Source organism: Adiantum capillus-veneris, chromosome 14 (genome assembly GCF_014529385.1).
Source record: "Adiantum capillus-veneris isolate H3 chromosome 14, ASM1452938v2, whole genome shotgun sequence".
Classification (NCBI taxonomy): domain Eukaryota; kingdom Viridiplantae; phylum Streptophyta; class Polypodiopsida; order Polypodiales; family Pteridaceae; genus Adiantum; species Adiantum capillus-veneris.
In genome coordinates this window covers 68,547,026-68,571,578 of record NC_140944.1, presented here as the reverse complement: position 1 = coordinate 68,571,578, position 24,553 = coordinate 68,547,026, and the positions used below count along the sequence as shown (strand labels likewise).

The 24,553-nt window shown below is 44.8% G+C and overlaps 1 protein-coding gene across 3 annotated transcripts; it reads right to left on the bottom strand.

Annotated features, from left to right (window-relative positions):
- Positions 1-868: 868 nt before the first annotated feature.
- Positions 869-23,359, bottom strand: LOC147442558 (protein DETOXIFICATION 16-like). 3 transcript variants are annotated; one of them, XM_086528713.1, is made up of 9 exons: positions 22,805-23,358; positions 22,098-22,642; positions 21,861-21,947; positions 21,718-21,774; positions 4,447-4,685; positions 4,234-4,352; positions 1,651-1,737; positions 1,463-1,559; positions 869-1,335 (listed from the first exon to the last, which is right to left on the bottom strand). In XM_086528713.1, exons 1-8 carry the CDS (start codon positions 23,198-23,200, stop codon positions 1,491-1,493), a joined length of 1,599 nt encoding a protein of 532 aa, XP_086384839.1. In that variant the 5' UTR covers positions 23,201-23,358; the 3' UTR covers positions 869-1,335; positions 1,463-1,490. The 3 variants fall into 3 exon arrangements, 2 of the variants coding, with proteins under 2 accessions (XP_086384839.1, XP_086384838.1); XR_015190199.1 differs by lacking the exon at positions 869-1,335 and adding an exon at positions 3,375-3,497 and having other exon boundaries at positions 1,508-1,559; positions 22,805-23,359; XM_086528712.1 differs by having other exon boundaries at positions 1,123-1,559.
- Positions 23,360-24,553: the final 1,194 nt, after the last annotated feature.

Sequence of the window (24,553 nt, the reverse complement as noted above, 5' to 3'; positions counted from 1 at the left end):
TCTTGAAAGTAGCATTCAAATCAGTCTTAAATTCAGCAATATGTCTCTCATTTGGTCCAGTGATCAGCAAATCATCCACATAAAGAACCATAATGAGAAGTACATCACCCTCACTCTTCTTTACATACAGTGTGCTTTTCGTTGGACTGTCAAATGAGTGTCTACTCTAGCTTCAGTAGTCCCAAAGTTTGGAGATGGGGATATTCATCCTTGGTGGTAGGGCATGTGGTTCCTTTTTACTGATGCAGCTCTTGCATTGTCATATGTGTCTCCTTTTGTGCGTTCCATTATACATATCTAGAGTTTCCATGAGTAGCAGCTTTTACAAAGGCACTTTGAGCATGATCCCCACAATAGCTAGAATAACTGCCGTAGTCCAAAGACAAGATATTTTGCATGATTTCCAACATCACCTTGTAGAACGTTTGGAAACAATGTTGCACAACTGGCCTTTCAAGTGGTGCTCACCAACATTTGGCTTGACATTATCCACTCTCTTTGGAGTTCATAGGATACATTAGGTGGTTCCTTGAGGGCATGTTTTCCTTGATGCAGATGCAAATCGGCTCTGCGTTCCCAAGAGAAATACAGTGGTAGTATGCTCCACCTCAATGATTCCTACTTCACCTATCCCATAATGTATAGCTTGATTGTGGCCTAGGCCTTCTATTTTGCTACCCTCATGTACCCATTTTGTACATCCCAAAAGACCAGGTACCTTTGGCAACTCTAGGGATTTTTGTACACTAACTCGGAGATGAAATTTTAAGAGAGAGGAAAAAGATGAAGAAGAAGAGAGTTTTAACGTCATAGGAAACTATCCCGAGAGAGAGAGAGAGAGAGAGAGAGAGAGAGAGAGAGAACTAGATTTTCAAATGTGTAGCTTATGGATGTTCTTATTGTGTGATACATGTTATATTGCAACCTACAATATGGTAGGTCACTTGTATGCACAAACACAACTTTGAGAGCCTTCTGCTAATTTCTTAGGGTTAGGTCACAACTCATTAGGTGGCATGACTGTACGGTGTTTGGTAGAGCAAGCTAATGTGTTCTCAAGGGTCTCCGAATATTTGTAACCACGGATTTCATGCACTGTAATCAAGCTGCAGACAAGGTAAATTTTGAAGCATGATGTTCTTTGAGCTTCATTAAAGTTGGGCTTCAATCTGCTGCAATTTACATCTTCCGGAAAGAGGGATTGAGCTCAAGACCTTACGAAGACATGTAAGAGGGCTCCTCCATACACCCTCTAAAAGTGGGCACGGCGGCGTTTGAAAATGTGCGTGTGCACGTAGTTTTATGGCACCCTCATTCGCAAAATTTGGTGGTAACCTGTAGTGACTTTAAAAATGAGTCCAAAAAAACTTTTCTCCTCCTCTCTCTCTCTCTCCCCAAAAAATGAGAATGGTTATCAACACTGATAAAAACAATGTCGCATATCCAGTTGCCAGGGGAGTGCCTTTAATGATGCTCTCCTCCATGGAACCTCAGGGACTAGTAAGAAGGGGCTGTAATGCCGGTGACGAAGCACCCACTCGTGCCGCAGCCTTCTTGGCCTGCAGCATTGCAATGCGCACACACAATCATACATCACCCTTTTCAAAATCTAATGTGCTAATCAAAACCCAGCTTATCATGCAGTCTTACCTCTCTCTCGAAGTCCATGTAACAGATAAGCAAGACATAGGCCACAAACTGCACCATCACGCCAACAATCAACCCCATCCAGAGTCCCTGAACAATGCAGCAAAGAACAAGCATTAAACAAATTATCGTTGTGAGAGAGAGAGAGAGAGAGAGAGAGAGAGAGAGAGAGTTTCTACCTTGATGCAGTATGTTCCAAGTGCGTGAATTTCGTTATAAACGTTCAAGCAACCATGGTGTGTGTGTGTGTGTGTGTGTGTGGCATGCTAAGCTGCCTCTAAAGAAGCGACTGTTTATGTGGAGATGCATCGTTGGGGTTCTCCCAACTAGCAAATTTCTGCGATCCAGAAGATTGGCCTCTTCGCGATGTGTTCACTGTGGTGCAGCCATTGAGAGCATTCCACATTTATTGTGGTTTTGTTCTCGTACGCAAAAGTTTGTGGATTGCATCTCTACAGCTCTTCACACGCGTTTCCTTGGCATGCATTTCGGTAGATCTTTCTGGATCTTTGGAGTGCTTCTGCCATTGCTTCGTCCGTATGCATAATTTTTCGGCCGGGTTAGATTTTGGGTGCTATGGGCAGTGTGGAGAGCACACAATTTCCTCATGTTTCAGCAGATTCAAGTGGAGTATGTTTCCTTCTTCAAAATGTCTCTCCGACAGTCTCTTCAAGTTGCCTATGACTTGGACGAGCTCCCCGCTAGTCATTACGAGCTCTACTTTTGACTGTTTCTGATTTCCTGTTTGTAGTATTTTCTATGGGTTATCCTCGTCTTGAGGTTTCCCATTGGTAATTCAATCTGACATTACTAAGAAAAAAGTGTGTGAATAAGAAGAGGAAATTGGAATAGCCTTTATGTCACCCGAGTGTGGCATAATGGTTATCCCAGTTCCCTCTTGAATAAGAGGTCTCCCAGGATGGTTCCTAGGACATTTAAACTTCTCTGCTCTCTCTCTCTCAAAACATTACATACATTAAACATCTCAAGGGCACAGCCTCAAGATAATTTTCCACCAAGTTTGCAGATGGATAACGGGGCCACGTTTGTTGAGATATCAAGCTCAATACATGGAACACATGGATGACTTCTCACCTACTACAACTAAAGACTCCTGTCTTTCCTCCTCCTCTCCCTGCTGTCTTTGCTCATACACTGCCCTATGTGTGCATCCAGCTGCCATATGTCTTGGTGTGCCACAAGAAAATTCGTCTACAGGACGCCCAATAAAAAACACCCTTTGCAAAGCCTGGCCTCCATGAATAGTTGGGCTGAAGGATAACTCTAATGGAGAGGGTACGGGGTCCTACCCTCACCTAAAAGTGCACTAAGAATCCTCTCAATCTGTGAAAGATGTGGCCAAAACTTTGGAAGGGGTTGAGGTGACCTCACTAAAACTGCAAGACCCTTGCCCAAACCAGGTAAATCCATGCCCTGTCTCCATCTATAGAGAGAGAGTAAAAAGGTGCTAAGATCTTCCCATTTGGAAGATATCCACTCTCATGATATGAGGGCTGCTGACAAAAGAAGCCATATGAGGCTTGCTGACAAAAGAAGCCTTAAGGTGGTCTGTAATCTCTCCTGTCAACAGCCTATGATCAACCAGCTCACATACCAAATAGCTAGCCTCCAATGAAGTCACCGAATCATGGACTGTGCAATGAGTATCTGAAGAGATTCTAATCCTTACAACATAACACTGCAAAGATACAACATTGGCAAGTTACCGGATGACGAAGGTCCTCCAATGCCCCACAGCAGTCTGCTGGATGGTGGCTATGGCACGGGTGGTTTGTCCGACATGTGTCCATAGATGATCCAGGTCAATTGCCTCCCTCTAAAACCCGATCCTGTGCTATATGAAACAGATCAGCTGCAAGAGTCACCCTGAGGTTTCCCATTTATAGAATACAGATCACAAAACAAAAGTGTGTGCGTGGATATGTGTGTGCGCACGTATATGTTTACACATACATGTTGCAGCTTGGAGACCTCTCAAATGAGTCATCACCTCATCCGTTATTTTCTCTTGGGTTTGATGTTGAGCTCTCTAGAGTTACTGACTATTTGAAAATTCTAGAGCAGAAAGTTATTTTATCAATCCAAGGTCCACTTTTAAGCCTTTTGCATCTTTCAGCATCGCTTCGGTAAACTCTCCAATATGCAAATGACAATCAAGAAATATCTCTTTTTATTCTTGAGCTCTTCTTTGATCCTTTTTGGTAAAATTCCCTAAGCCCAAAGTCATGGCACCTGCCTAGGGCTGCATTTATTGTTTCCTTGTATAGCCTCCCTTTTGCCATTGCTACAATAGCTACCGACCCACAAGGGAAAGGACTTGAAAGGGAAAAGGAGGCTATACAAGGCAAGCAATAGATGCAAATTTCTCTCACCCACACATACACGTGTATTTATTGACATGTAGTATGTGCACGTTTGTGAGCACACGCTGGGAAGGCCTGGCAATCTTGAGGTTGACATATGATACTTTTCAAAAACTAAAGTAAAGCAATCTGCTTGTAAGCATGCCACTTTCCATATTTAGCCTGAGAATTGAGATTTGACAGACTTTTTATAGAAACGAACCTTTCCTTCCAGACCAGCTACAAATGCTAACAGACAACCTGTCGGTAGTCCAGCGATATAGAAAGAGGCCAAGTTCATGTATGCTCCAGCTTCTTGCCATCCTGCACCTCTTACAACCCCTGCAATTTTTAACCAAGCATTCCTCATGAAACATCTGCGTTCACATCAATCTCCAGCTTTATTGCAACTGAATTTAAAGTTAAGCATCTGTACCAGATAGCACTGTTTGCAAAGCATCAAAAGCGCATGAGGTTGCGAAAAAGGGTATGTATCCTGCTATTGCAACAACCACCTCTTTGTCACTACTGTACAACTGGCCCCAAACGTTTCGCACCGAAAACAGGAATACTATCACGAGAAAAGCTTCAACGACTCCAAGCATCCTTGCAACATTCAAAGCTTGGCGGGCTGCTTGCGGATTGTTTGCACCAAGCTCATTTGAAACTCGTGTGCTGAAAGCATTCAGGAATGTTATTCATTCACAGTAAAATGCACAAACTTAAGATGCATTCTAATGTATTCTGTACACTGCAACCAATCACTGCATGTCATTGTTAGTCCCCCAAGCTTATTGCAGGAAGACAAGTACAAGACTAAAATACAAAGCATGCCCAAAGGGGACATATGACAAAACCATATACAACTAGTCACATGGCAAAAATTTGAAAAATTGAATGAGCTGAAAGACTATGGGAAAAGTTTTTTAGCTCAAAGAGAGTCCATAGTAGAAAACTTGATAGAGAGAGTAGAGCTCCATCCTGATTCCCAAGTGCACCTCAACATCCAGCACAAACAAAACAACAAAACAAACGACAAACAATAGACAAACCCGAAAGAAAAACAAAAGAACGGCAACTAGGAGAATCAAACAACCGGAGAAAGCCAACAAAAAGGACGACTGTCCACAAATAGAACCTCTGAACCCACTATGAATCCAAACCTCCTTAACTAGGCCTTCTAGTCCAACATCATGGGAAGGTTCACCTATGTCAAATCATTGGTCCTCCCCAAAGAAATCAAGGCTAAATAGAAAGCACTATACTCGGGAGTCAAATGCGTCATCAAGATTATCGCCATAACTTTCAAAGCGATCAGGTTTCTTGCCTGACGTGTAACCGGCTTGGCATTACAAGGAGGTAACATCGAGAAAATCCTTGCATTAAGCTGATACCAAGCCCATTGAAGTTCTCGGAGACTCGTCTATAGGGGCCTTTGCCCGCTCAAATCTCGTCGTACACTATCAAGGTAAGGTCGTAGGTCTCCAATATTGCCTCCATAAGCACCATCAAGTCTTAACTCCTCGCTATGAGTAGACATTCACAAACGCTCCAAACCCTCACCACACTATGTCTTCATAGACTTCATCTTCAGCATCTCCATCATGAGAACTCTCCGCAACACCCTTCTTCCATGCCAGTGTCGAGACACATCAAGGTCACAAAGGTATCCTCTGTAGATACGTGCAAACTAGGTATTAAGGCTCCAAGCACCCTTCCCTCAAAAAAAATTCTCCAATCTCCTCAGCAAGGTACACCGGCTGAAATTGGTCCAAAATCAACCCCATCTTGTCGCACAAAAGTCTCCAACCGGCTGGCTAAAAATTTGCAAACGTACAAGGAACGAACCGCCACACCACCAATACTGAATCTTCAAAACATAGCCCAAATCTCATCCAATTTCCCACCGAAAATCAGCAACATTCCTTGGTCCAAACTCGGCTGAAAAATGCAAGTGCACAAGAATTCTTCGCAACAAAAACGCAGCAGGGACAAATCAATTCCCCTCTTGATGGAAAAACGCTGGTCCAAGAGGGCTCTCTGTGCGGCAAAAATGCAGCCGGATCTCGCCCTCCTGCTGGCTGAAAAACTCAGCCCAGATCAGCCCTCATGCTCCAGATCCACTAGGCAACGTCAAGTGTAACAAACTTGGACACCCCAAGTCTGGAATCTTTCGGGACACGAGAGAGATTTACTTAAAACACTTCACAAAAATTCAATCACAGTTCAATTGAGTCAACACGGCCCGACGTAGTTCCGTGCCCAGAGAGATTGGCCCCAAAGACTGGCGCCCCTTTCGGTATTTCTTTTTGTATTACCAAATTGAGCAAGTACAATTGCCCTGGGCTCTCCTCTGCTCACTGGCTCGTCAGCTCTGTATGAGCCAGAGGGAGCCTAGGGTCTTATTTGAAGGCCCTTGGCCTTGGAAAAGCAATTGGCATGAAAAGCTACAAACTCAAAAGCAGTTGGTTCAAAAGCAGCCAACTCTACTCGCGGAAATCCGTACACTATGCCACGTCAACACTCAACGCAATTTGCGGAATCTGTCGTACGATCAACAGACAGCGCCACTCGCAGAATCTGTCGTACGGCCAACGATCAGCGCAATTTGCGGTGTCCGTACAGCTGGGCAGTCCGCAACCTTTTATTTCTTTGTGTCCCTTGGCCCCGCCTCGGCTGGTGCCCATAAGTTGGGAATGCCACGCCATTAGTTTGTGACATATCCCCTCTTGAAAGAATGGTAATCGCCCTCAATTACGCCTGCAAAACAAACAAAGGCCATAAACCGGTTCAGTAGACACTGACTCTAAGTACCGATGCACTAGACCAACACAAATCTAGCAGTTGCACATAGACGACACAATCAATGCACATTCACATCAGATAAATCACATAAAAATTGATTTCAAATCTAAGGCCATGATTCATAGCAACATATTTAGCAATCCCATCTAGGTCTATCCCAAACCTCACTGATGTCGGATTAGCTAATCCTTATTGCGATCATGTCTAGAGATTTTCAAGACCGAAATGCTACAATGATTTTGTCTTTCAGCTCCTGCACTCAAACAAATCGCATGAGAGAGTACACATCATTCAGGTTCAATTTCAGGATTTCCCATTTTCATCATTCATAAAGTCATACAGTAGAATACTGTCACCACAGCAGTATCCCTCAAATCCAAAGGGAAATCAGTGACTCTATTCCATCCAGGTAATCTGTGACAAAGGAGCGGAGTGACTCTCCTCTTGTGCAATCCCGTCTGCACCAGATTCAACCCTGCTGATCCGCAGGATCTTACGGAGTAGACACGGCTAAACCGAAAGCCTCAAGGTAAAGTTCCAAAAATCTGAGTATCTGCTAGGTCCTCCTCCTCCATCCACTTCGCATCCACTGCCGGATAGTTCTTAAATTTCACTAAGAACAGCCGAATCACTTTACCTTTCACTTTTCTTTCCTTATGTGCCAAAATCTGTTCTGGAACGAGTATCTCCTTGCTCTCTTCCACTTCGAGTTGCTCATCTGGCTTCCCATCAACTGGCACCTCAAGCTTAAAGGGTTTCAACAAACTCACATGAAATGCATTGTGAATCTTCCAAGTATCTGGCAACTTCAGTCTGAAGGATACATCATTTATCTTTTCTTTAATCTAGAAAGGTCCATAGTACCTCATGCTAAGCTTTGGAAAAAGCCGCTCCATTTCTTTCATTTCCTTAGGCGTGTCTTCTTATAACGTAAGAGCACCCGATCATCTTCGTTCAACGTCAAGTCGCGTCGATGGCAATCAACTGCCTTCTTGTGCCGTGCTTGAGACTTCTCTGGAGCCTTACGAACCTCGGCAAAAGCAATGTCTAAGTCCCTCGTATACTAATCGGCTTCAAAAATCTTGTGTTTAGTGCTTAGAAAGGGAGGGACCTTCTTAGCACCTTCAATTACCTCAAATAGTGCCTTCCCCATCGAGAAGTGAGCCATGTTATCGTGAGTCTTCTGATATGAGATGTACGACTTCAATAAATCCAAAACCACTGAATTGGCTATCTCATATTGCCCATCTATCTACGGGTGGAATGATGTGCAACATGTTCTCCCAAATAGCCTTCCAAAACAAACTCGTGAATCGGGGATGTCGGAGATTATGGTCTTAGGCATGCCGTGTAACTGAAATATCTGAGCAATGATAGTCTTGCTAAATGATTAGGCTTGACTGTTTTCTTTACTAGAATGAAGTGAGCTTTCTCGCTAAATCTATCAATGATAGTCCAAAGGCCATCGTGCCCACTTTAAGTCTTTGGGAGATCGAAGATGAAATCTATAGCAATGCTTTCCCAGGGGCGGGTGGGAATGGGTAAAGGTTGTAGTAGTCCCTGTACCTTATGCCTGTCAAACTTGACCGTTTGGCATACTAAACAACTGCGAACAAAGTCGTTCACATCCTTTTGGAGTCTCGACCAATAGAAGTAGCGCTCCACACCCTTTGATGCCGCAGTGACTCGTAAAAGAAGGACAATGGCACTCTGTCGAGACCTTTTCCACATAGGCTGTGTAACACACAACATCGTTTTCTTTATCAAGTAGCCATCCCGTATGGAATACCCTGCAACTGTCTCCCCATTCTGTATCCGAGTAAAAGTGTCCGCAAAGTCAGTCGGTTCCCACAAGAAAGGAAATCCTTTCTGAGTCAATAAATGCAAAGTTGAAGATATCTCTGCAAACTTCCGGATGAACCACTGATAGAAAGAGCACAAGCCCAAAAAGCTTCGAACTTCGTGAACATTGTTTAGGTCAAGCCAACAGGGGATAGTCTCAATTTTGGCCGGGTCCATCTGTACTCCTTCTGCCGAGATGTCATGTGACACATCCAATCCTATGTGTCCATGGAAAAGCTACAGCATGACCAAGGTTCAATTCAGTCAAGTCAACCTAGAATATGAAGTGATCTGGCACTTTTGTGTGTTCGTAGGCCGTGCATGTCCAGACACTTAGATTAGATGCATATCCTCTGGTTGTACACAACATGATCATCAGATTCCAGTTAGAACCCATCAGGAGCATTCTTATAGTGCATAGACCTATTTTCCCTATTTTGACATTTTTCACTTATTATTTTTAAGTGACTTTTGCTGGAAACTAGGTAGGGCAAATTTCATAAGTTTGTATATAAGAAACCTAGCGCTAGCACTTTTTGGCAGAAGAGGTAGTAGGAGCGCTTGCTCATAGGCAACTTCTCATCAGGACCCCAAGATTCTCTAGCGTTTTTGCATCACAGCAGATGAGCTAGCATTTTTGGACAAGAACCCAAATCAGCCAGCGTTTTTCCATCTAAAGCAGCCTAGCGAGAGCAGAGGTCAGTTCAGCCCTAGCGTTAGCAGTTTGCATCAGCAGACCCATAGCAAATTGCACCACATAGCAGAATTCATCCCTAGAGTTTTTGGTTTGCATATCAACCTCAACGTTTTTGCAGATCTTCGCGACGGAATCAGCCCTAGACTCAACGTTTTCAGCAGTGAGTTCCCGTAGTAGAACCCCCAAACCTCGCAGATCTCACCTTCCGCAGCAGATCCTCGCCGCACGGTCATATCCCGCGAAGTTTGCAGATTCAGCCCAGAAAACGCAGATTTCAGCATCTGCGTTTTCAGCACGTCGTCATTGACATCGTCACCGACATAGTGTCAGAATTCAGCAGCTAAAGATTTGCAGCTTTCAGCCATTAGCAATTTCAGATTTAAGCCCGTCTCGTCGTCGTCCTCATCTTCGGCAAGTCCAAAGCATTGTAGAGATTTGTGCAATCAATAGTAGACCGCTCTCGCCATATAGAGTGGGGCCTTCGGAGGAGGGTTTGACAACATTCTGGTGTCGTATTCTTCTCTCTCTATCTCTCTATCTCATGCACCTTCATTCACAGTGTTCATCACTTTGTTCGTGTCCATTGCACTCTCTCACTAAAGTAACGGAAGGCTCTCCCTTCCATAAGTAAAAGGAACCCTTGAGCACAGTTCGGAGCACTCATCTTGAGCAAAGTTCAACATTCACTTCCGCTGCACCTTACATTGGTATCAGAGCTTTGACAAGGTTCTATATCACTCAAGGAAAGAACACAAGAACCACTTTTTTTTTTTTTCTTGTTGAGGTCGCACATAACCCAAGTCCTCTTGGGAGTGTCGATTCCTAATCGTGTTTTCAAGACAAGAAACCCAAGAAAGAAGGGCTTGTCCAGCCTCGCCTTGTTTCTCTTTTCACTCATTGAGAGCCGACCGTGCACTTAGCGGCCGGCCAATCGACATGAGGTGGAAAAAAGCAACCTTGGTGTGAGCGCAAGGCCGCCAAGGGGGTGCGCCCGCATAAAAGAGCAGAACTCGGGTGAAGAGAAGATCCTTATCTAGCATAGATTGCAAGCGAAAGAAGAACCTCAAGAACCTCAAGAACCTAAAGAACTCAAGAACCAAGACCCCCAAGAACCCAAGTTCCTTGTGAACTTAAGAACCCAAGACCACAAGAACACACGACTTCAGTGGGTGGTCATCACTCGAAGCGGAATGGATACTTCGCTTGGAGGTGATGAGCATGAGAGAGGCGAAGAAAAAAATTTCCCCACCAAGAGGTTTTTCCGACCCTCCCCCTTCCCCATCGACGCTAAGGATTGCACCAACTCCTATGGAGGAGTTGAAGCAATTGTTTATGGAAAGGAAGTTAGAACGCGAAGCAAGAAAAGCAGAAAGAGTGGCCGACTTTGAGCGTGAGCACGAGTAAGCACGCTTGAAGGCAACAGAAAGAAAAGCGAAATAGAGCGTGAACACGAAGAAAGAATGGCAGCCATAGAGCATGAGCACGAGCAAGCACGCTTGGAAGCCAAAGCACGAGAAGCACTTCGTCATTGACATCGTCACCGACATAGAGTCAGAATTCAGCAGATAAAGATTTGCAGATTTCAGCCATTAGCAATTTCAGATTTCAGCCCGTCTCGTCGTCGTCGTCCTCATCGTCGGCAAGTCCAAAGCATTGTAGAGATTTGTGCAATCAATAGTAGACTGCTGTCGCCATATAGTGTGGGGCCTTTGGAGGAGGGTTTGACAACATTCTGGTGTCGTATTCTTCTCTCTATCTCTCAGTCTCATGCATCTTCATTCACAGTGTTCATCACTTTGTTTGTGTCCATTGCACTCTCTCACTAAAGTAACGGAAGGCTCTCCCTTCCATAAGTAAAAGGAACCCTTGAGCACAGTTCGGAGCACTCATCTTGAGCAAAGTTCAACATTCACTTCCGCTGCACCTTACATTGGTATCAAAGCTTTGACAAGGTTCTATATCACTCAAGGAAAGAACACAAGAACCACATTTTATTTTTTTCTTGTTGAGGTCGCACATAACCCAAGTCCTCTTGGGAGTGTCGATTCCTAATCGTGTTTTCAAGACAGGAAACCCAAGAAAGAAGGGCTTGTCCAGCCTCACCTTGTTTCTCTTTTCACTCATTGAGAGCGGACCGTGCACTTAGCGGCCGGCCAATTGACATGAGGTGGAAAAAAGCAACCTTGGTGTGAGCGCAAGGCCGCCAAGGGGTGCGCCCGCAGAAAAGAGCAGAACTCGGGTGAAGAGAAGATTCTTACCTAGCACATATTGCAAGCGAAAGAAGAACCTCAAGACCCTCAAGAACCTAAAGAACTCAAGAACCAAGACCCCCAAGAACCCAAGTTCCTTGTGAACTTAAGAACCCAAGACCGCAAGAACCCACAAGAACACATGACTTCAGTGGATGGTCATCACTCGAAGCGGAATGGATACTTCGCTTGGAGGTGATGAGCATGAGAGAGGCGAAGAAAAAAATTTCCCCACCAAGAGGTTTTTCCGACCCTCCCCCTTCCCCATCGACGCTAAGGATTGCACTAACTCCTATGGAGAAGTTGAAGCAGTTGTTTATGGAAAGGAAGTTAGAACGCGAAGCAAGAAAAGCAGAAAGAGTGGCCGACTTTGAGCGTGAGCACGAGTAAGCACGCTTGGAGGCAACAGAAAGAAAAGCGAAATAGAGCGTGAACACGAAGAAAGAATGGCAGCCATAGAGCATGAGCACGAGCAAGCACGCTTGGAAGCCAAAGCACGAGAAGCAAAGCTGGATCGCGAGGACAAAGAAAGAGAAGCAGAATTTGATTGCGAGAACAAAGCAAGACAAGCACTGAACGACCGACACATGAAGAGATGTTACGACTCTTTTCTCAAGTTCACGCGCAGATGCAAGAGATTCGGGAAAAGGAGACTCTCTCCGTCTCTTCTTCTCTCAAGCATGACACACATGATTTGGATGACAATGATAAGCATGATGATTTGAATGATAATGACAAGCATGATGAATTGCATGATAATGATGAGCATGATGATTTGGATGATAAGGACAAGCATGATGATTTGCATGAAGATGATGTGATTGTTCACAAGGATGATGTATTAGTTGATACTTTCTCCAGTGAAGCTAACCTCATTGTAGATTCGATCAATCACGAAGAACCGATCTTGGCTCTCGAGTCTAGGTTCAAAGAATCCCCTTAGGAAGAACCGATCTTGGCTCTCGAGCCTAGGTCCAAAGAACCCTCACAAGAAGTACTATGTGTTCGAATGCTTAGTCAGCTTGCATTGTAGGAGTGTTTCATTCGTGATTGTTTCCTGTATTTTAGTCAGCGTCTTTATGTGATCCCTTTTCCTAGGCATGACATATTGTATGTTGAGCACCACTCACTCATGGATGAGCACGGATGTATGCAGATTACTCATGAAAAGATGAAATGTTTGAATTCAAGGAATCCACATTCCATGTCTCTTCCTTGGCATGACACAGTATCCGAAAGAGCACAAGAAAGATTGAGGATCAAGCATGGGCATGTCCATTGTGATTTGCCACAGTTGATTGATTTACATCAGAAACACAAGATTCGATCTCATTGTTTGCGTGTGTGTGGTGAAAGGGTTGGCACTCCATCTATTTGTTCATCTACATTGCATGCACAGTCTTTAGAGAAGACGAGATTTTTTCCAGTCACTTTAAATGGAATGGGTATGTTCATGTTTTTGTGTTTGAAGTGGTTTCAGGAATTTTCAGCCTCGGAGATTCTTGAAGAAGACAGACCTCCGTCCATAGACAAAGTTGAAGCATTGAAGGAGATTCAGAAGACTTTGTGTCGCTTTCCACACGGCCCAAAGAAGCAAGCGTTGCAGACCTTTATGAAGTTCAAGTATCGCACGACCCACACATCAGAGTGGGCCGACGCAGAGTCCTTTCCAGGATTCCGGATGTTATTGGCGATCTCCCTCGACGCCATACGGTTCGGTAACAGTACCTCACTTTGAAAAGGAGGAGATGTCACAGGACACATCCAACCCTACGTGTCAATGGACAAGCTACAGCATGGCCAGGGTTCAGTTCAGTCAAGTCAATCTAGAGTAGGAAGTGATCTGGCACTTTTGTGAGTGTGTTCGCAGACCGTGCATGTCCAGACACTTAGATTAGATGCATATCCTCTAGTTGCACACAGCATGATCATCAGATTCCAGTTAGAACCCATCAGGAGCATTTTTTAAGTGCATAGACCTATTTTCCTATTTTTGACATTTTTTACTTATTATTTTTAAGTGACTTTTGTTGGAAACTAGGTAGGGCAAATTTCATAAGTTTGTATATAAGAAACCCAACGCTAGCACTTTCTGGCAGAAGAGGCAGCAAGAGCGCTTGCTCACAGGCAACTTCTCAGCACGACCCCAAGATTCCCTAGCGTTTTTGCATCACAGCAGATGAGCTAGCGTTTTTGGAGAAGAACCCATATCAGCCAGCGTTTTTGCATCTAAAGCAGCCTAGCGACAGCAGAAGACAGCTCAGTCCTAGCGTTAACGTTTGCATCAGCAGACCTATAACAGATTGCACCACATAGCAAAATTCAGCCCTAGCGTTTTTGGTTTGCAGATCAACCTCAGCGTTTTTGCAGATCTTCGCGATGGAATCAGCCCTAGACTCAACGTTTTCAGTTTTCAGCAGTCAATTCCCGCAGTAGAACCCCCAAACGTCGCAGATCTCACCTTTCCGTAGCAGATCCTCGTCGCACGGTCATATCCCGCGAAGTTTGCAGATTCAGCCCGGAAAACGCAGATTTCAGCATCTGCGTTTTCAGCGCGTCGTCATCGACATCGTCACCGACATAGAGTCAGAATTCGGCAGATAAAGATTTGCAGATTTCAACCATTAGCATTTTCAAATTTCAGCCCGTCTCGTGGTCGTCCTCATCGTCGTTGACTTCGTCGGCAAGTCCAAAGCATTGTAGAGATTTGTGCAATCAATAGTAGACCGCTCTCGCCATAGAGAGTGGGGCCTTTGGAGAAGGGTTTGACAACATTCTGGTGTCGTGTTCTTCTCTCTATCTCTGAGTCTCATGCACCTTCATTCACAGTGTTCATCACTTTGTTTGTGTCCATTACACTCTTTCTCTAAAGGAACGGAAGGCTCTCCCTTCCGTAAGTAAAAGGAACCCTTGAGCATAGTTCGGAGCACTCATCTTGAGCAAAGTTCAACATTCACTTCTGCTGCACCTTACACGAGTCAATGTGTCCCAAGAAATGTATCTCCGGTAAGAAAAACTTGCTCTTTTTGGCATTGATAACCAATGTATGCTTGCGCAATGCTTGAAAGACCTATAGCAGATGGTCTCGGTGCTCTGCTTCATTCTTGGAAAAAACTATAATGTCGTCAAAGAAAGTGCCCACAAAAGACTGATACTCTCGGAAAATCCTGTCCATCATTCGATTAAATGTTGCTAGAGCATTGATGAGTCCAAAAGGCATCACCAAAAATTTATATAAACCAAAACTTGTCGAAAAGGCCGTCTTGTAGACATCTCCCGAGCAATTCTAATATGATGATAGCCGGTTTTCAATTCAATCCTGCTGAAACAAGAAGATCCCTGAAGTCAGTCGAGAATATCATCGATCCTTGGGATAAGGAATCTGTTCTTGATGGTGATTTTATTGAGATCTCTGTAATCAATGCACATTCTCCGAGATCCGTCTTTCTTTAGTACTAACAAAACCGAAGAACAGTAAGGTGATGTACTAGGTTGGATGAGACCCTTTTCTAGAAGTACTTTCACTTGGTTCATGATTTCTTCATTCTAGGCTCGGCTAACTCAATAAGGTGGCCGATTCAATGGTGTGCTTCCAGGAATCAAGTCAATGGTGTGGTCCTTAGGACGAGCTGGAGGTAACTCGCCTGGTAGGCCTTCAGAGAAACAGTCAGCATGTGTGTGCAGAAATTCTTGTCGTTCTTTATCCAATTCAGACATATTGGTTCTTTGTTCATCATCAATTCTTTCAAGTAGATCAAGTAAACAAAAAGACTGGATTTCATTAATTTCGAAATGGACGAAGCCCTTATAATAGGGATGGACTCGCCCTTCAATTTTACATCAAGTACAATTATCCTGCCCTTCTCATTCGTCAAAGTCGCTTTCTTGGCCCAGTAGTCAACCACAGCCTTGTTCTTGTGGTACCAAGGGATTCCTAGGAGGACGTCACACCCTTCCAAAGGCATGATATAAAAGTCCTCGTGCCCTAAATACCCCTGACAATGCAAACGAAGTTTGCCAATGACATGTGTAATGGCAACATCCCGTCCGGGCGCCACTAGAACTGCCTCCGCCTGTGGCCCCATCCTGCTGAGCGTAATTCCAAGTCAAGCAGCCAATTCAGATGAAATGAAGTTAGCCTTGGTTCCTCCATCAAAGAAGATAAGGGCTTCCTGATCTTTTACTTTGCCCCATGCGCGGTAAAGTTCTGTGCTTTCGTCCATCTGACTCAGGTCGGTCCCCATACAATCTGGTACTAGTCTTGCTTTCACGTTTCTGCCACGTTCTTCTGCTGCTCTGGAGCTCTCTAGCCTTTCTTGAGATTGTCCTCGTTGTGCCTTTTTAGGGCACCTCGCAAAGATGTGTCCTTGTTCTCCACAGTCAAAACACTTTCCCTCTTTGAAAGATTCAGTTCTTTGTTCCTCAGTCAATCGAGGTCACACGTCCTTTTCTAGAACATCTTTCTTCTATTGTCATTGGTTGAACTTTGTCCGCTCCTTGGTGTCGAACTTCATCAGCGAGGTAAGTCAGGTTACCCGAATGTATCGAGAATCCCCGCTTAGCATGTCCCATCAACTGTTGTATGGACTCGGACTTCTGCTCAAGGCAGTCATCTCGGATCTCTTTGGGAAGTCCACAACAAAACCACTCGATTTGCTCCATGAAAGTGACCTTCTTAAAGGAAGAGGTCGGCAGAAAAGCATCCCAAAATCTTTCACATTAAGCATCCAAAGTGTCACCCTTGGTCATCCGAAGATGGTTCCAACATCTCCTTCGTACTCCCAAGTCAGCCAAGAAGAAATAAAGAGCCATTTGAAATTTAACCACTTAGTCGGGGCTTCTCTCCTTAAAACAAGAGTAGACCACCATGTTCGAGCATTTACTTTCAAGAACAATGATGGCCTCTTGATCTTGTAGTGCTCTGAGTACCACCCTCCAGAGAATGCTATATCAAACTGCTGAATAAAAGCTAAAGCCTTGGGAGCATCTTGGAAACCGGAAAAGGATTCAAACTTTACTAACTGTCCACCCTCTTTAAATTCCTTGTTTTTTTTGCCCTTGTCTTCCAGAAAATCATACTAGTTGGCTCTATTAAAGTGTTTCTTCTTTGCATAAAACATGTGATCATCGAAGTCCGAACTGTCAGAGGATGACTCCTCAGTAGCACTGTCAGAAACGGGTCGAGATCTGCTCTTCTTTGCCTTTTTCTTGTTCTTTCCAAAAGTTTGATTCTTGCTTCGCTTCTTGCGCTTTTTGTCCGAACTGTCAAAAGAAGAAGAAGAAGAACTAGGTAGTCCTTCGAAACGTACATGCTTCTTCTGTTTTCGTGCATTTGCAAAAAAAGATTGACGGTCCAAGTAATCGGGGTAGTTAGTCCCCTTGTTGCGCTTCTTCAATTGTTTCTTCGACAACTTCTTCGCATCCAAAAGTTGATTGATTCGACGACGTCATTAAGTTATTCTTCAATAAACATCCTTGGGGTAGGAGGTTGCTTAAGGGCCGGTTTTATGGGTGACTCAATGGTTTTCTGCCAATGAGTATGCACTCCATCCATCAAGTGCCGGGTCAAAAATTTGGCATACTATGGATCCTTTGCAAATTGCAGCATCTGCTTTGCGCACTCATCAACCTGCTATTGACGTTGCATCTCCATAAGCTGGTACTCCGTAGGCCGAGGTGGTCCGTACCCGTGCTCTGCTTATCCACTCAAATTTTGCATACTACCTCCCGTTCCCGAGGTGGAAGGAGGAGTCGTCTGATTCTTGCCTGAAGCCATATGTGCCGCGAGAAAAAGGATCGGATTTCCCGGTAGTAGAGAAATCGACTGAGTTCTGATACCATTGTAACAAACTTGGACACCCCAAGTTTGGAATCTGTCGCGACACGAGAGAGATTTACTTAAAACACTTCACAAAATGTCACGTGCACATCTAACCTTATGTGTACGTAGACAAGCTACTTCATGACATGGGTTCAGTTCAGTTAGCCTAGATTAGGAAGTGTTCTTACACTTTTGTGAGTGTTCGCAACCCGTGCATGACAAGGCACTTAGAGTAGATGCATATCCTCTGGTTGCACACAACATGATCATCAACATTACCATTAGATTCCATCAAGAGCATTTTATAGTGCAAAAAACCTATTTTCCCTATTTTAGCCATTTTTCACTTATTATTTTTGAGTGACTTTTTTTGGGAAACTGAGTAGGGCAATCGAGCCAAGCATATATGAAAGAAAACCTAGCGCTAGTGGATTCTGGCAAAAGAGGAAAGGAGAGAACAGGCACCTACTTGCAGCAGGCCCTCCAGGAGACTTCTCAAGCAAGAACCCTTGCAAAGCCGTGTCGTTTTTCATCAGTAAAGCCCAGCGTTTTCAGCAGCCACTTCCGCAGCAGAGCAGCCCTTTGGTCCATCGTTTTTGCAGCCCATTGGTCCAGCAGTTTGCATCATACAAGACAGCGTTTTCACTGTTCAGCCCTGGCTTGACAGCACTTTTCAGCCCTTTGGACAGCGTTTTTCAGCCCGACTTGCTAGTGTTTTTCATCCTTGACAATCACCGTTAGAACCAACGGTTTTCAGCCAAGAATAGCAGCATTTTCAGAGGTCTACACCAGCGTTTTTGCATTGCTGTCCCAGCGTTTTTCCAGCCCTAAGAAGCAGCATTTTTCCTCAGCTATCAAGTCTGCAGATCAGCCCCGACTTGGTACAACAGTGATCGACTCGCAGCATTCAGTTTTCCGCCTTAGCATCGTCATCGTCGTCCGCACCGTCGACTTCGACGTAGCATCACTTAGACTCACAGCATCAGCACCTTGTATCAGATTTGTGCAATCAATAGCATAGACTTCTCTCGCCATCGAGAGAAGGGCCCTAGGAGGAGGGTTTGACAACTCTTCTCGTGTCGTATTCTCTTCTCTCTCTATCTCTTAGTCTCAACACCTTCACTCACAATGTCTGCCACTTTGTTTGTGATCATTTGCACTCTCTCACTAAAGGAGCGGAAGGCTCTCCCTTCCGTAAGTAAAAAGAACCTTGAGCACAGTTCAAAGCACTCATCTTGAGCAAAGTTCAACATTCACTTCCGCTGCATCTTACACAAAAATTCAATCATAGTTCAATTGAGTCAACACGGCCCGGCGTAGTTCCGTGCCCAGAGAGATTGGCCCCAAAGACTGGTGCCCCTTTCAGTATTTCTTTTTGTATTAACAAATTGAGCAAGTACAATTTCCCTGGGCTCTCCTCTGCTCACCGGCTCGTCAGCTCTGTATGAGCCAGAGGGCGCCTAGGGTCTTATTTAAAGGCCCTTGGACTTGGAAAAGCAGTTGGCATGAAAAGATACAAACTCAAAAGCAGTTGGTTCAAAAGCAGCCAACGCTACTCGCGGAAATCCGTACATTGTGCCAGGTCAGCACTCAGTGCAATTCGCGGAATCTGTCGTATGGTTAGCAGTCAGCGCAATTCGCGGCGTCCGTACAGTTGTGCAATCCGCGGCCTTTTATTTCTGTGTCCCTTGGCCCCGCCTCGATTGGTGGCCATAAGTTGGGAATGCCATGTCATTAGCTTGTGACATCAAGCCTAGGCTCTAATTCCATGTCAAAGTGCAACGGAAGGCACGGTGACAAGGGAGAGGAGATGAGGAAAGAGAAAAACTTGAGAGAGAAGATGGAGAAGTGTGTGGACAAGCCCTACGAGGGCAGACTCTACATACAAGAGAGACTACAAGGCTTTGTACAACAAAATGCCAAAATGGAAACCCCCCCCCCCCCAAACTCCCTATACAGGGAAGCAATAACAATGCCCGACCCACATCTCAATAATCCATGTGAAATAAATGGAAATATGAAGGGTCCAAAACACAAAAATAGGGCGCCCAACAAAAAGGCCACGAGTGGCACACTGGACAAAATCAGAGAAAAGTCCTCGTTGATGCCTAGACTCTAGAAAAGCCTCACAAGGCCGCGCTCAGCCACAAAGAAGCCCTCTCTCACAACATGTAGATGGGATAATTCAGGAGATGACCTCCAAAACTTTCACAACTGCTGACATGGCAATCCTCGAAGATCTAACCAACTTACTGACAACAGCCGAGGGGCTTAAAACCTTCAATTATAGACTAAGGGGTTAGAATTTTGAATCCTAACCCTACCAACTTGGAGGTGTTTGGCCGAGGGGCCTATACCCTAGAAGACTAAAGCAACAGACAGTAATAACTTGCGCAGAGCATGTTGATGTGGCATCTCGTTGGAAATCACGAAAAAGTGTTGACATGGCAAAACTATACAGATGGCCTGTAAATTGCGGAACCACAGGCCAACGGAAGCTTTTGGATTTCAATGCTTTTGCTTTTCATATGTGATGCTTTTGAATGCCAAGGGTCTTTGAATATGTGAGCCCGGGTCTCTCTTTGGCATTCCATTGTGCAGGAAGCAGCGAAGCACCCCACAGTTGTAACTTGTTGAAGCACTATAAAGAAATACCAAAAGGGGCGCTAGGGTTTGGGGCCAACGCAATCTGGGAGTGGAACTCTCTCTCTCTCTCTCTCTCTCTCTCTCTCTCTCTCTCTCTCTCTCTCTCTCTCTCTCTCTCTCTCTCTCTCTCTTTGCATCGAAGTGCTAAAAGTCTGTTTTGTGTAGTTGACGCGTGATGCCCTCCCGGTACAATGGTATCAAAGCTTCAGTCATTGTCCTATATCAACCTACAAGTGCAAGCTATGGTCTTGGGAGGAAAAAGAAACGACGACAAAAGAAAGGAGATGGAGGAGGACGAGTTAAACATCACAAAAAACATGTATTTTGATGCTTTTCTGTGTTGCAGAGGCCTCTAACATCTCTTCAACGGCCAAGAATTTGGATGTGCCACACAAGACAAAGTTGATCCTCTCGATGAGCCCTACGCATTGACGAAACAAGATTTGTATTCCGCTAACTTTGGAAAATTATGGTTTTCAGCAGTAAATTAGGGTTTTTGCAGAAAATCCATTTGGCTAAAGTTTATGAGCACTTGTGTATCTCTCTTGATTTGTAGAGATGCCCACAAGGTTAGAGCACATTCTCTCTCTCTCTCTCTCTCTCTCTCTCTCTCTCTCTCTCTCTCTCTCTGGCATTGGGGAAGAATCCCTTCGCGTATGCACTTGCAAGTTCGAGAGTCTGAGCCTCATACCTTGCTTGACTTTGCTATCTCCCTATTTTCAGCCAGAACCACTCCTTACATATCTTTTTATCACACTCCAGCTTGCTTTCCTCCTATTTTCAGACAGAACCACTCCCTATATACATTTCTCTCCCAGCCACTTTGTGGACTCTCAATTGCCACTCCATATGCACAGTCCTCAAGCATCAAGAGTTCTTTATCAGCTCGACATAGAGCATGCGACATGTTTCAGTTGGCATGGTCATATTTAACCTTCGAGGAAGACAATACCTCTCTCTCTCTCTCTCTCTCTCTCTCTCTCTCTCTCTCTCTCTCCATAGGGGGATATGAAGCTCTATCCACAGTGATGGATTACGTTGACCAGAGATGCCTTGGGCTATTCTTGCTAGAGCTATGCAGGCACAGACATGCTTTATTGCGGAGTTCTACATGAGGAACCATGCATAGCCAGGTGACAAATTTCTTCCAGAGTAGCTACCCCCAAGAGGGACACCAATTTTAAGCTCATGGGACTCTCCTATATAGAGCTACAAAGATAAGTAGATCTTGACGCCCTCATACCTCTCATAGATCACATCATCGACATATTTACCATCGCCACATCCAGGCCATTATTGATTTTATGAGAATGTATGTATAGGGCAGCCCATTGAGGAGATCAAGCTTTGGCAGATAGACCACCAGCTGGCACTGCTGCTTCACTGTGTTCACAATTTGAGCTTTTTCATCTTAGTCTTTTGTACTTTCTATAGTGTGACATTTGGATTATAGGACGATGATGCACGATATTCCAGTCTTATAGGTCTTTTAGGAAATGAACATTTCATTACATTTCTATGGACTTTACTTGGCATGGGCATATGTTTAGGGCATTTTAACAAATCCAATAATACCTGCCCAGGGCTTATTGAAAGTGCAGTTTAATTCCACATGACACAGACCAATGAAAACATTACTGACCTTACCTCACAGCAGCCGCTAAACCTGCCGGGATCATATACAGCAACGACTCTGAATTCACACTTTCATTCAAAGCCAAAGGAACAAGTCAGCATCAAATAGGCACAAAATAGCAATCATCATAGTTCTAGAAGAGATAATAGCATACCAGATTGCAATGATGCCAGTTTGAAGCTCCGGATTCAACAGAAACCCAGAAATGAAGACCAGAATCTCATACGACCACCATTCTAAACTGAGATAAACCCATATGTAAGAATTAAGACATAATATATTCAAGCTGCACACACACACACACACACACACACACACACACACACACACACACACACACACACTCATGCTTACATGGATAGAGGAAAGATGTAATAATCACACTCCCTACCAGGTCATCAACGCAGAGGGGACTCCAAGCTTGAGATAGCTGCTCAGACCCTTCACCGCCTCGAGAGATAAAGGAGCTCGAGAAGCCGCGCACTTTGGTGAAAACCTCACATAAAGAGCAAGAGAGAGGACAGTAATCCAAACAGAGATGCTGTTTGCAATAGCAGCACCTCTATAGCCCAGGCTAGTATGGAAGACCAAAAACCAGCAAATAGGAACATGAAAAATCAATGTGAGTGTGAAGCACCCAAATAATGGGACAACAAGGCTCTGTGTTTGCAGGAACTTGACTAAGGGAATATAAAATCCGACAGAAAATAAGCCGGGAATAAGCCATACTCCATATGCTCCTGCTTTGCTAGCCAGCTGCGCATCCTGTCCGACAGCTAGGAAAATTTGCTCCATAAACACCCATAAAATTGCAATCGGCACTGCCACAAGGGTGAGGACAACCATTGCCCTCTGCATGTATATTCCCACTTTACGATATTCACCTGCTCCGAAAGCTTGTCCACATAAGGTCTCCAAGGCACCACCCAAGCCCATCTGCACTATCCAAAAACTAGGTTTAATGAATCAAACGCACAATGGACATGTGCGCTGTGTGCAAGCACGCACAAGTGTATATGTCCTTGTGTGTGTGTGTGTGTGTGTGTGTGTGTGTGTGTGTGTGTGTGTGAGAGAGAGAGAGAGAGAGAGAGAGCCTACCAGTACACTGTAACCAGTGACAACGGAAAAGGAGTAGGCAAGGGCCGCCGAAGAAAGCTCCAACGATCCAGTATGGCCGACAAATGTCGTAGAGATCAACTGGAGCAAGAAACTGAGGAGGTTTCCTAGAATGAGGGGACCTGCCAAACGGCATTGCGTCCACACTTCCCTCCAGCTGATCCATGGCGGATTTTCCTGCACAGAGACAGCAAGCTCTTTGTTGACGAACGAGAAGCGCGGAGGCGGCGAGGAATTGGCTTCGCCATCCAGTAAAGGATACACAATGTGTACAGGGGAGGTGGTGCTCTGGCGCTGTGGAGAGGAAGCAGGAGAGACACTCCTGGGAGAATAGGGCTGAGACCCAAACGAGGAAGAAGGAAGGGGAGGCGACGCCATGGCTGCAAAGTTGTGTGTGTGTGTGTGTGTGTGTGTGTGTGTGAGAGAGAGAGAGAGAGAGAGAGAGAGCCACGATCCGAGCCTAAAGAAGTTGCCAATGCATGCAGGTCTCTGGATTTGACTTTGATTTTCTACTGGGAAGGGCGGATGCACACATGTTTTGCGGATGCAAACAACGACGAAATACGTGCTCCCGAAGTTGAGCGCTTCTATACTATCTATCGATATCTATCTATCTAATTTATAAAAGGGAAGGGATTCGGGAGAGAGAGAGAGAGAGAGGCGGGCCGCCGGTGTATCCTAAAGCTGCCTTAAATTGCAAAATTTACAAGTTTTAGAGTAAATACCAGCAAATGCTTCCAAATTTGACCTAAAAATTGGAAGAGTTTGAAGTGCTTCCTTTTTGGCCTGCCCAAAGGGAGGCTATAGAGATCCGTTCTCTTTTTCTTGACAAAAATATTTTTAATTCATTTTATGTTGATTTTGTGAGTTTTTATAAAAACCCACTATATGGCATGATTAAAGTGCTCCGGAATGTGGTTACTCTATGGGTATCTTAGGAGGTTGGTAAAAGTAGGGATAATGATTGGGGACGTGTAGGCTATCTACTGGTTTATGATGATTTTTGGAGGGTCATTAGGGTTGCGGAGTAGCTCATCATTTGAAGTTTAAAGCCGAACCTTCATTCTTCGCCTACATCTCCCCTGTTTCTCGTCTGCAGCGATGGCGACAGAGCAATGGCGAGCTCTACAGGGTGCGGCCTTGCCTTGAGGAAGTGTGCAGGCGTTATGCAGTGCTCGCTTTCCAAGCATAGCATTGGCGTGTACAGTTATTCCTTTTCTCGCTCAAGGGTAAGGTTGTGACGCCTGCAGTTCTTGATGCGATCCCTTGATTCGACAGCGGACAGTGCTTGGGTCCTGGCAGGTCGTGACTTCTGCGGATTTTGATGCGATGCCCTAATTCGACAGCGGACAAAGGTTTGGTCGAGTGTGTTTGGTGTTGGGCTCGTTTCTTTGCCTGAGCTTTAACCCTTTGCTGTGTATATAGCGAATCGTCTAAGCAGGTGCGTGCAGAGCTGAGAGTTGTCACATGCTGCCTCCTAACCCCCTCGTCGCATGAAGACAATGTGTCTTCTCATCATACGCCCTGGAGGATCGTTTTCTGTTGTTTCGTCAGGTGTAGAGGTCTGTTTTGTTGGCTGATGTAGTTTTACGCTTGCTGTTTGTCAAATTTACTGCTTCGCCTAACTGAATGTGGCTTATTTAGCGATATCATTGTGCAGGATTGCTGTTGAAGCTTATTCCGGGTATGGGTCGGGAATGCGTACATATGGGCTATAGTTCATGGCGCACT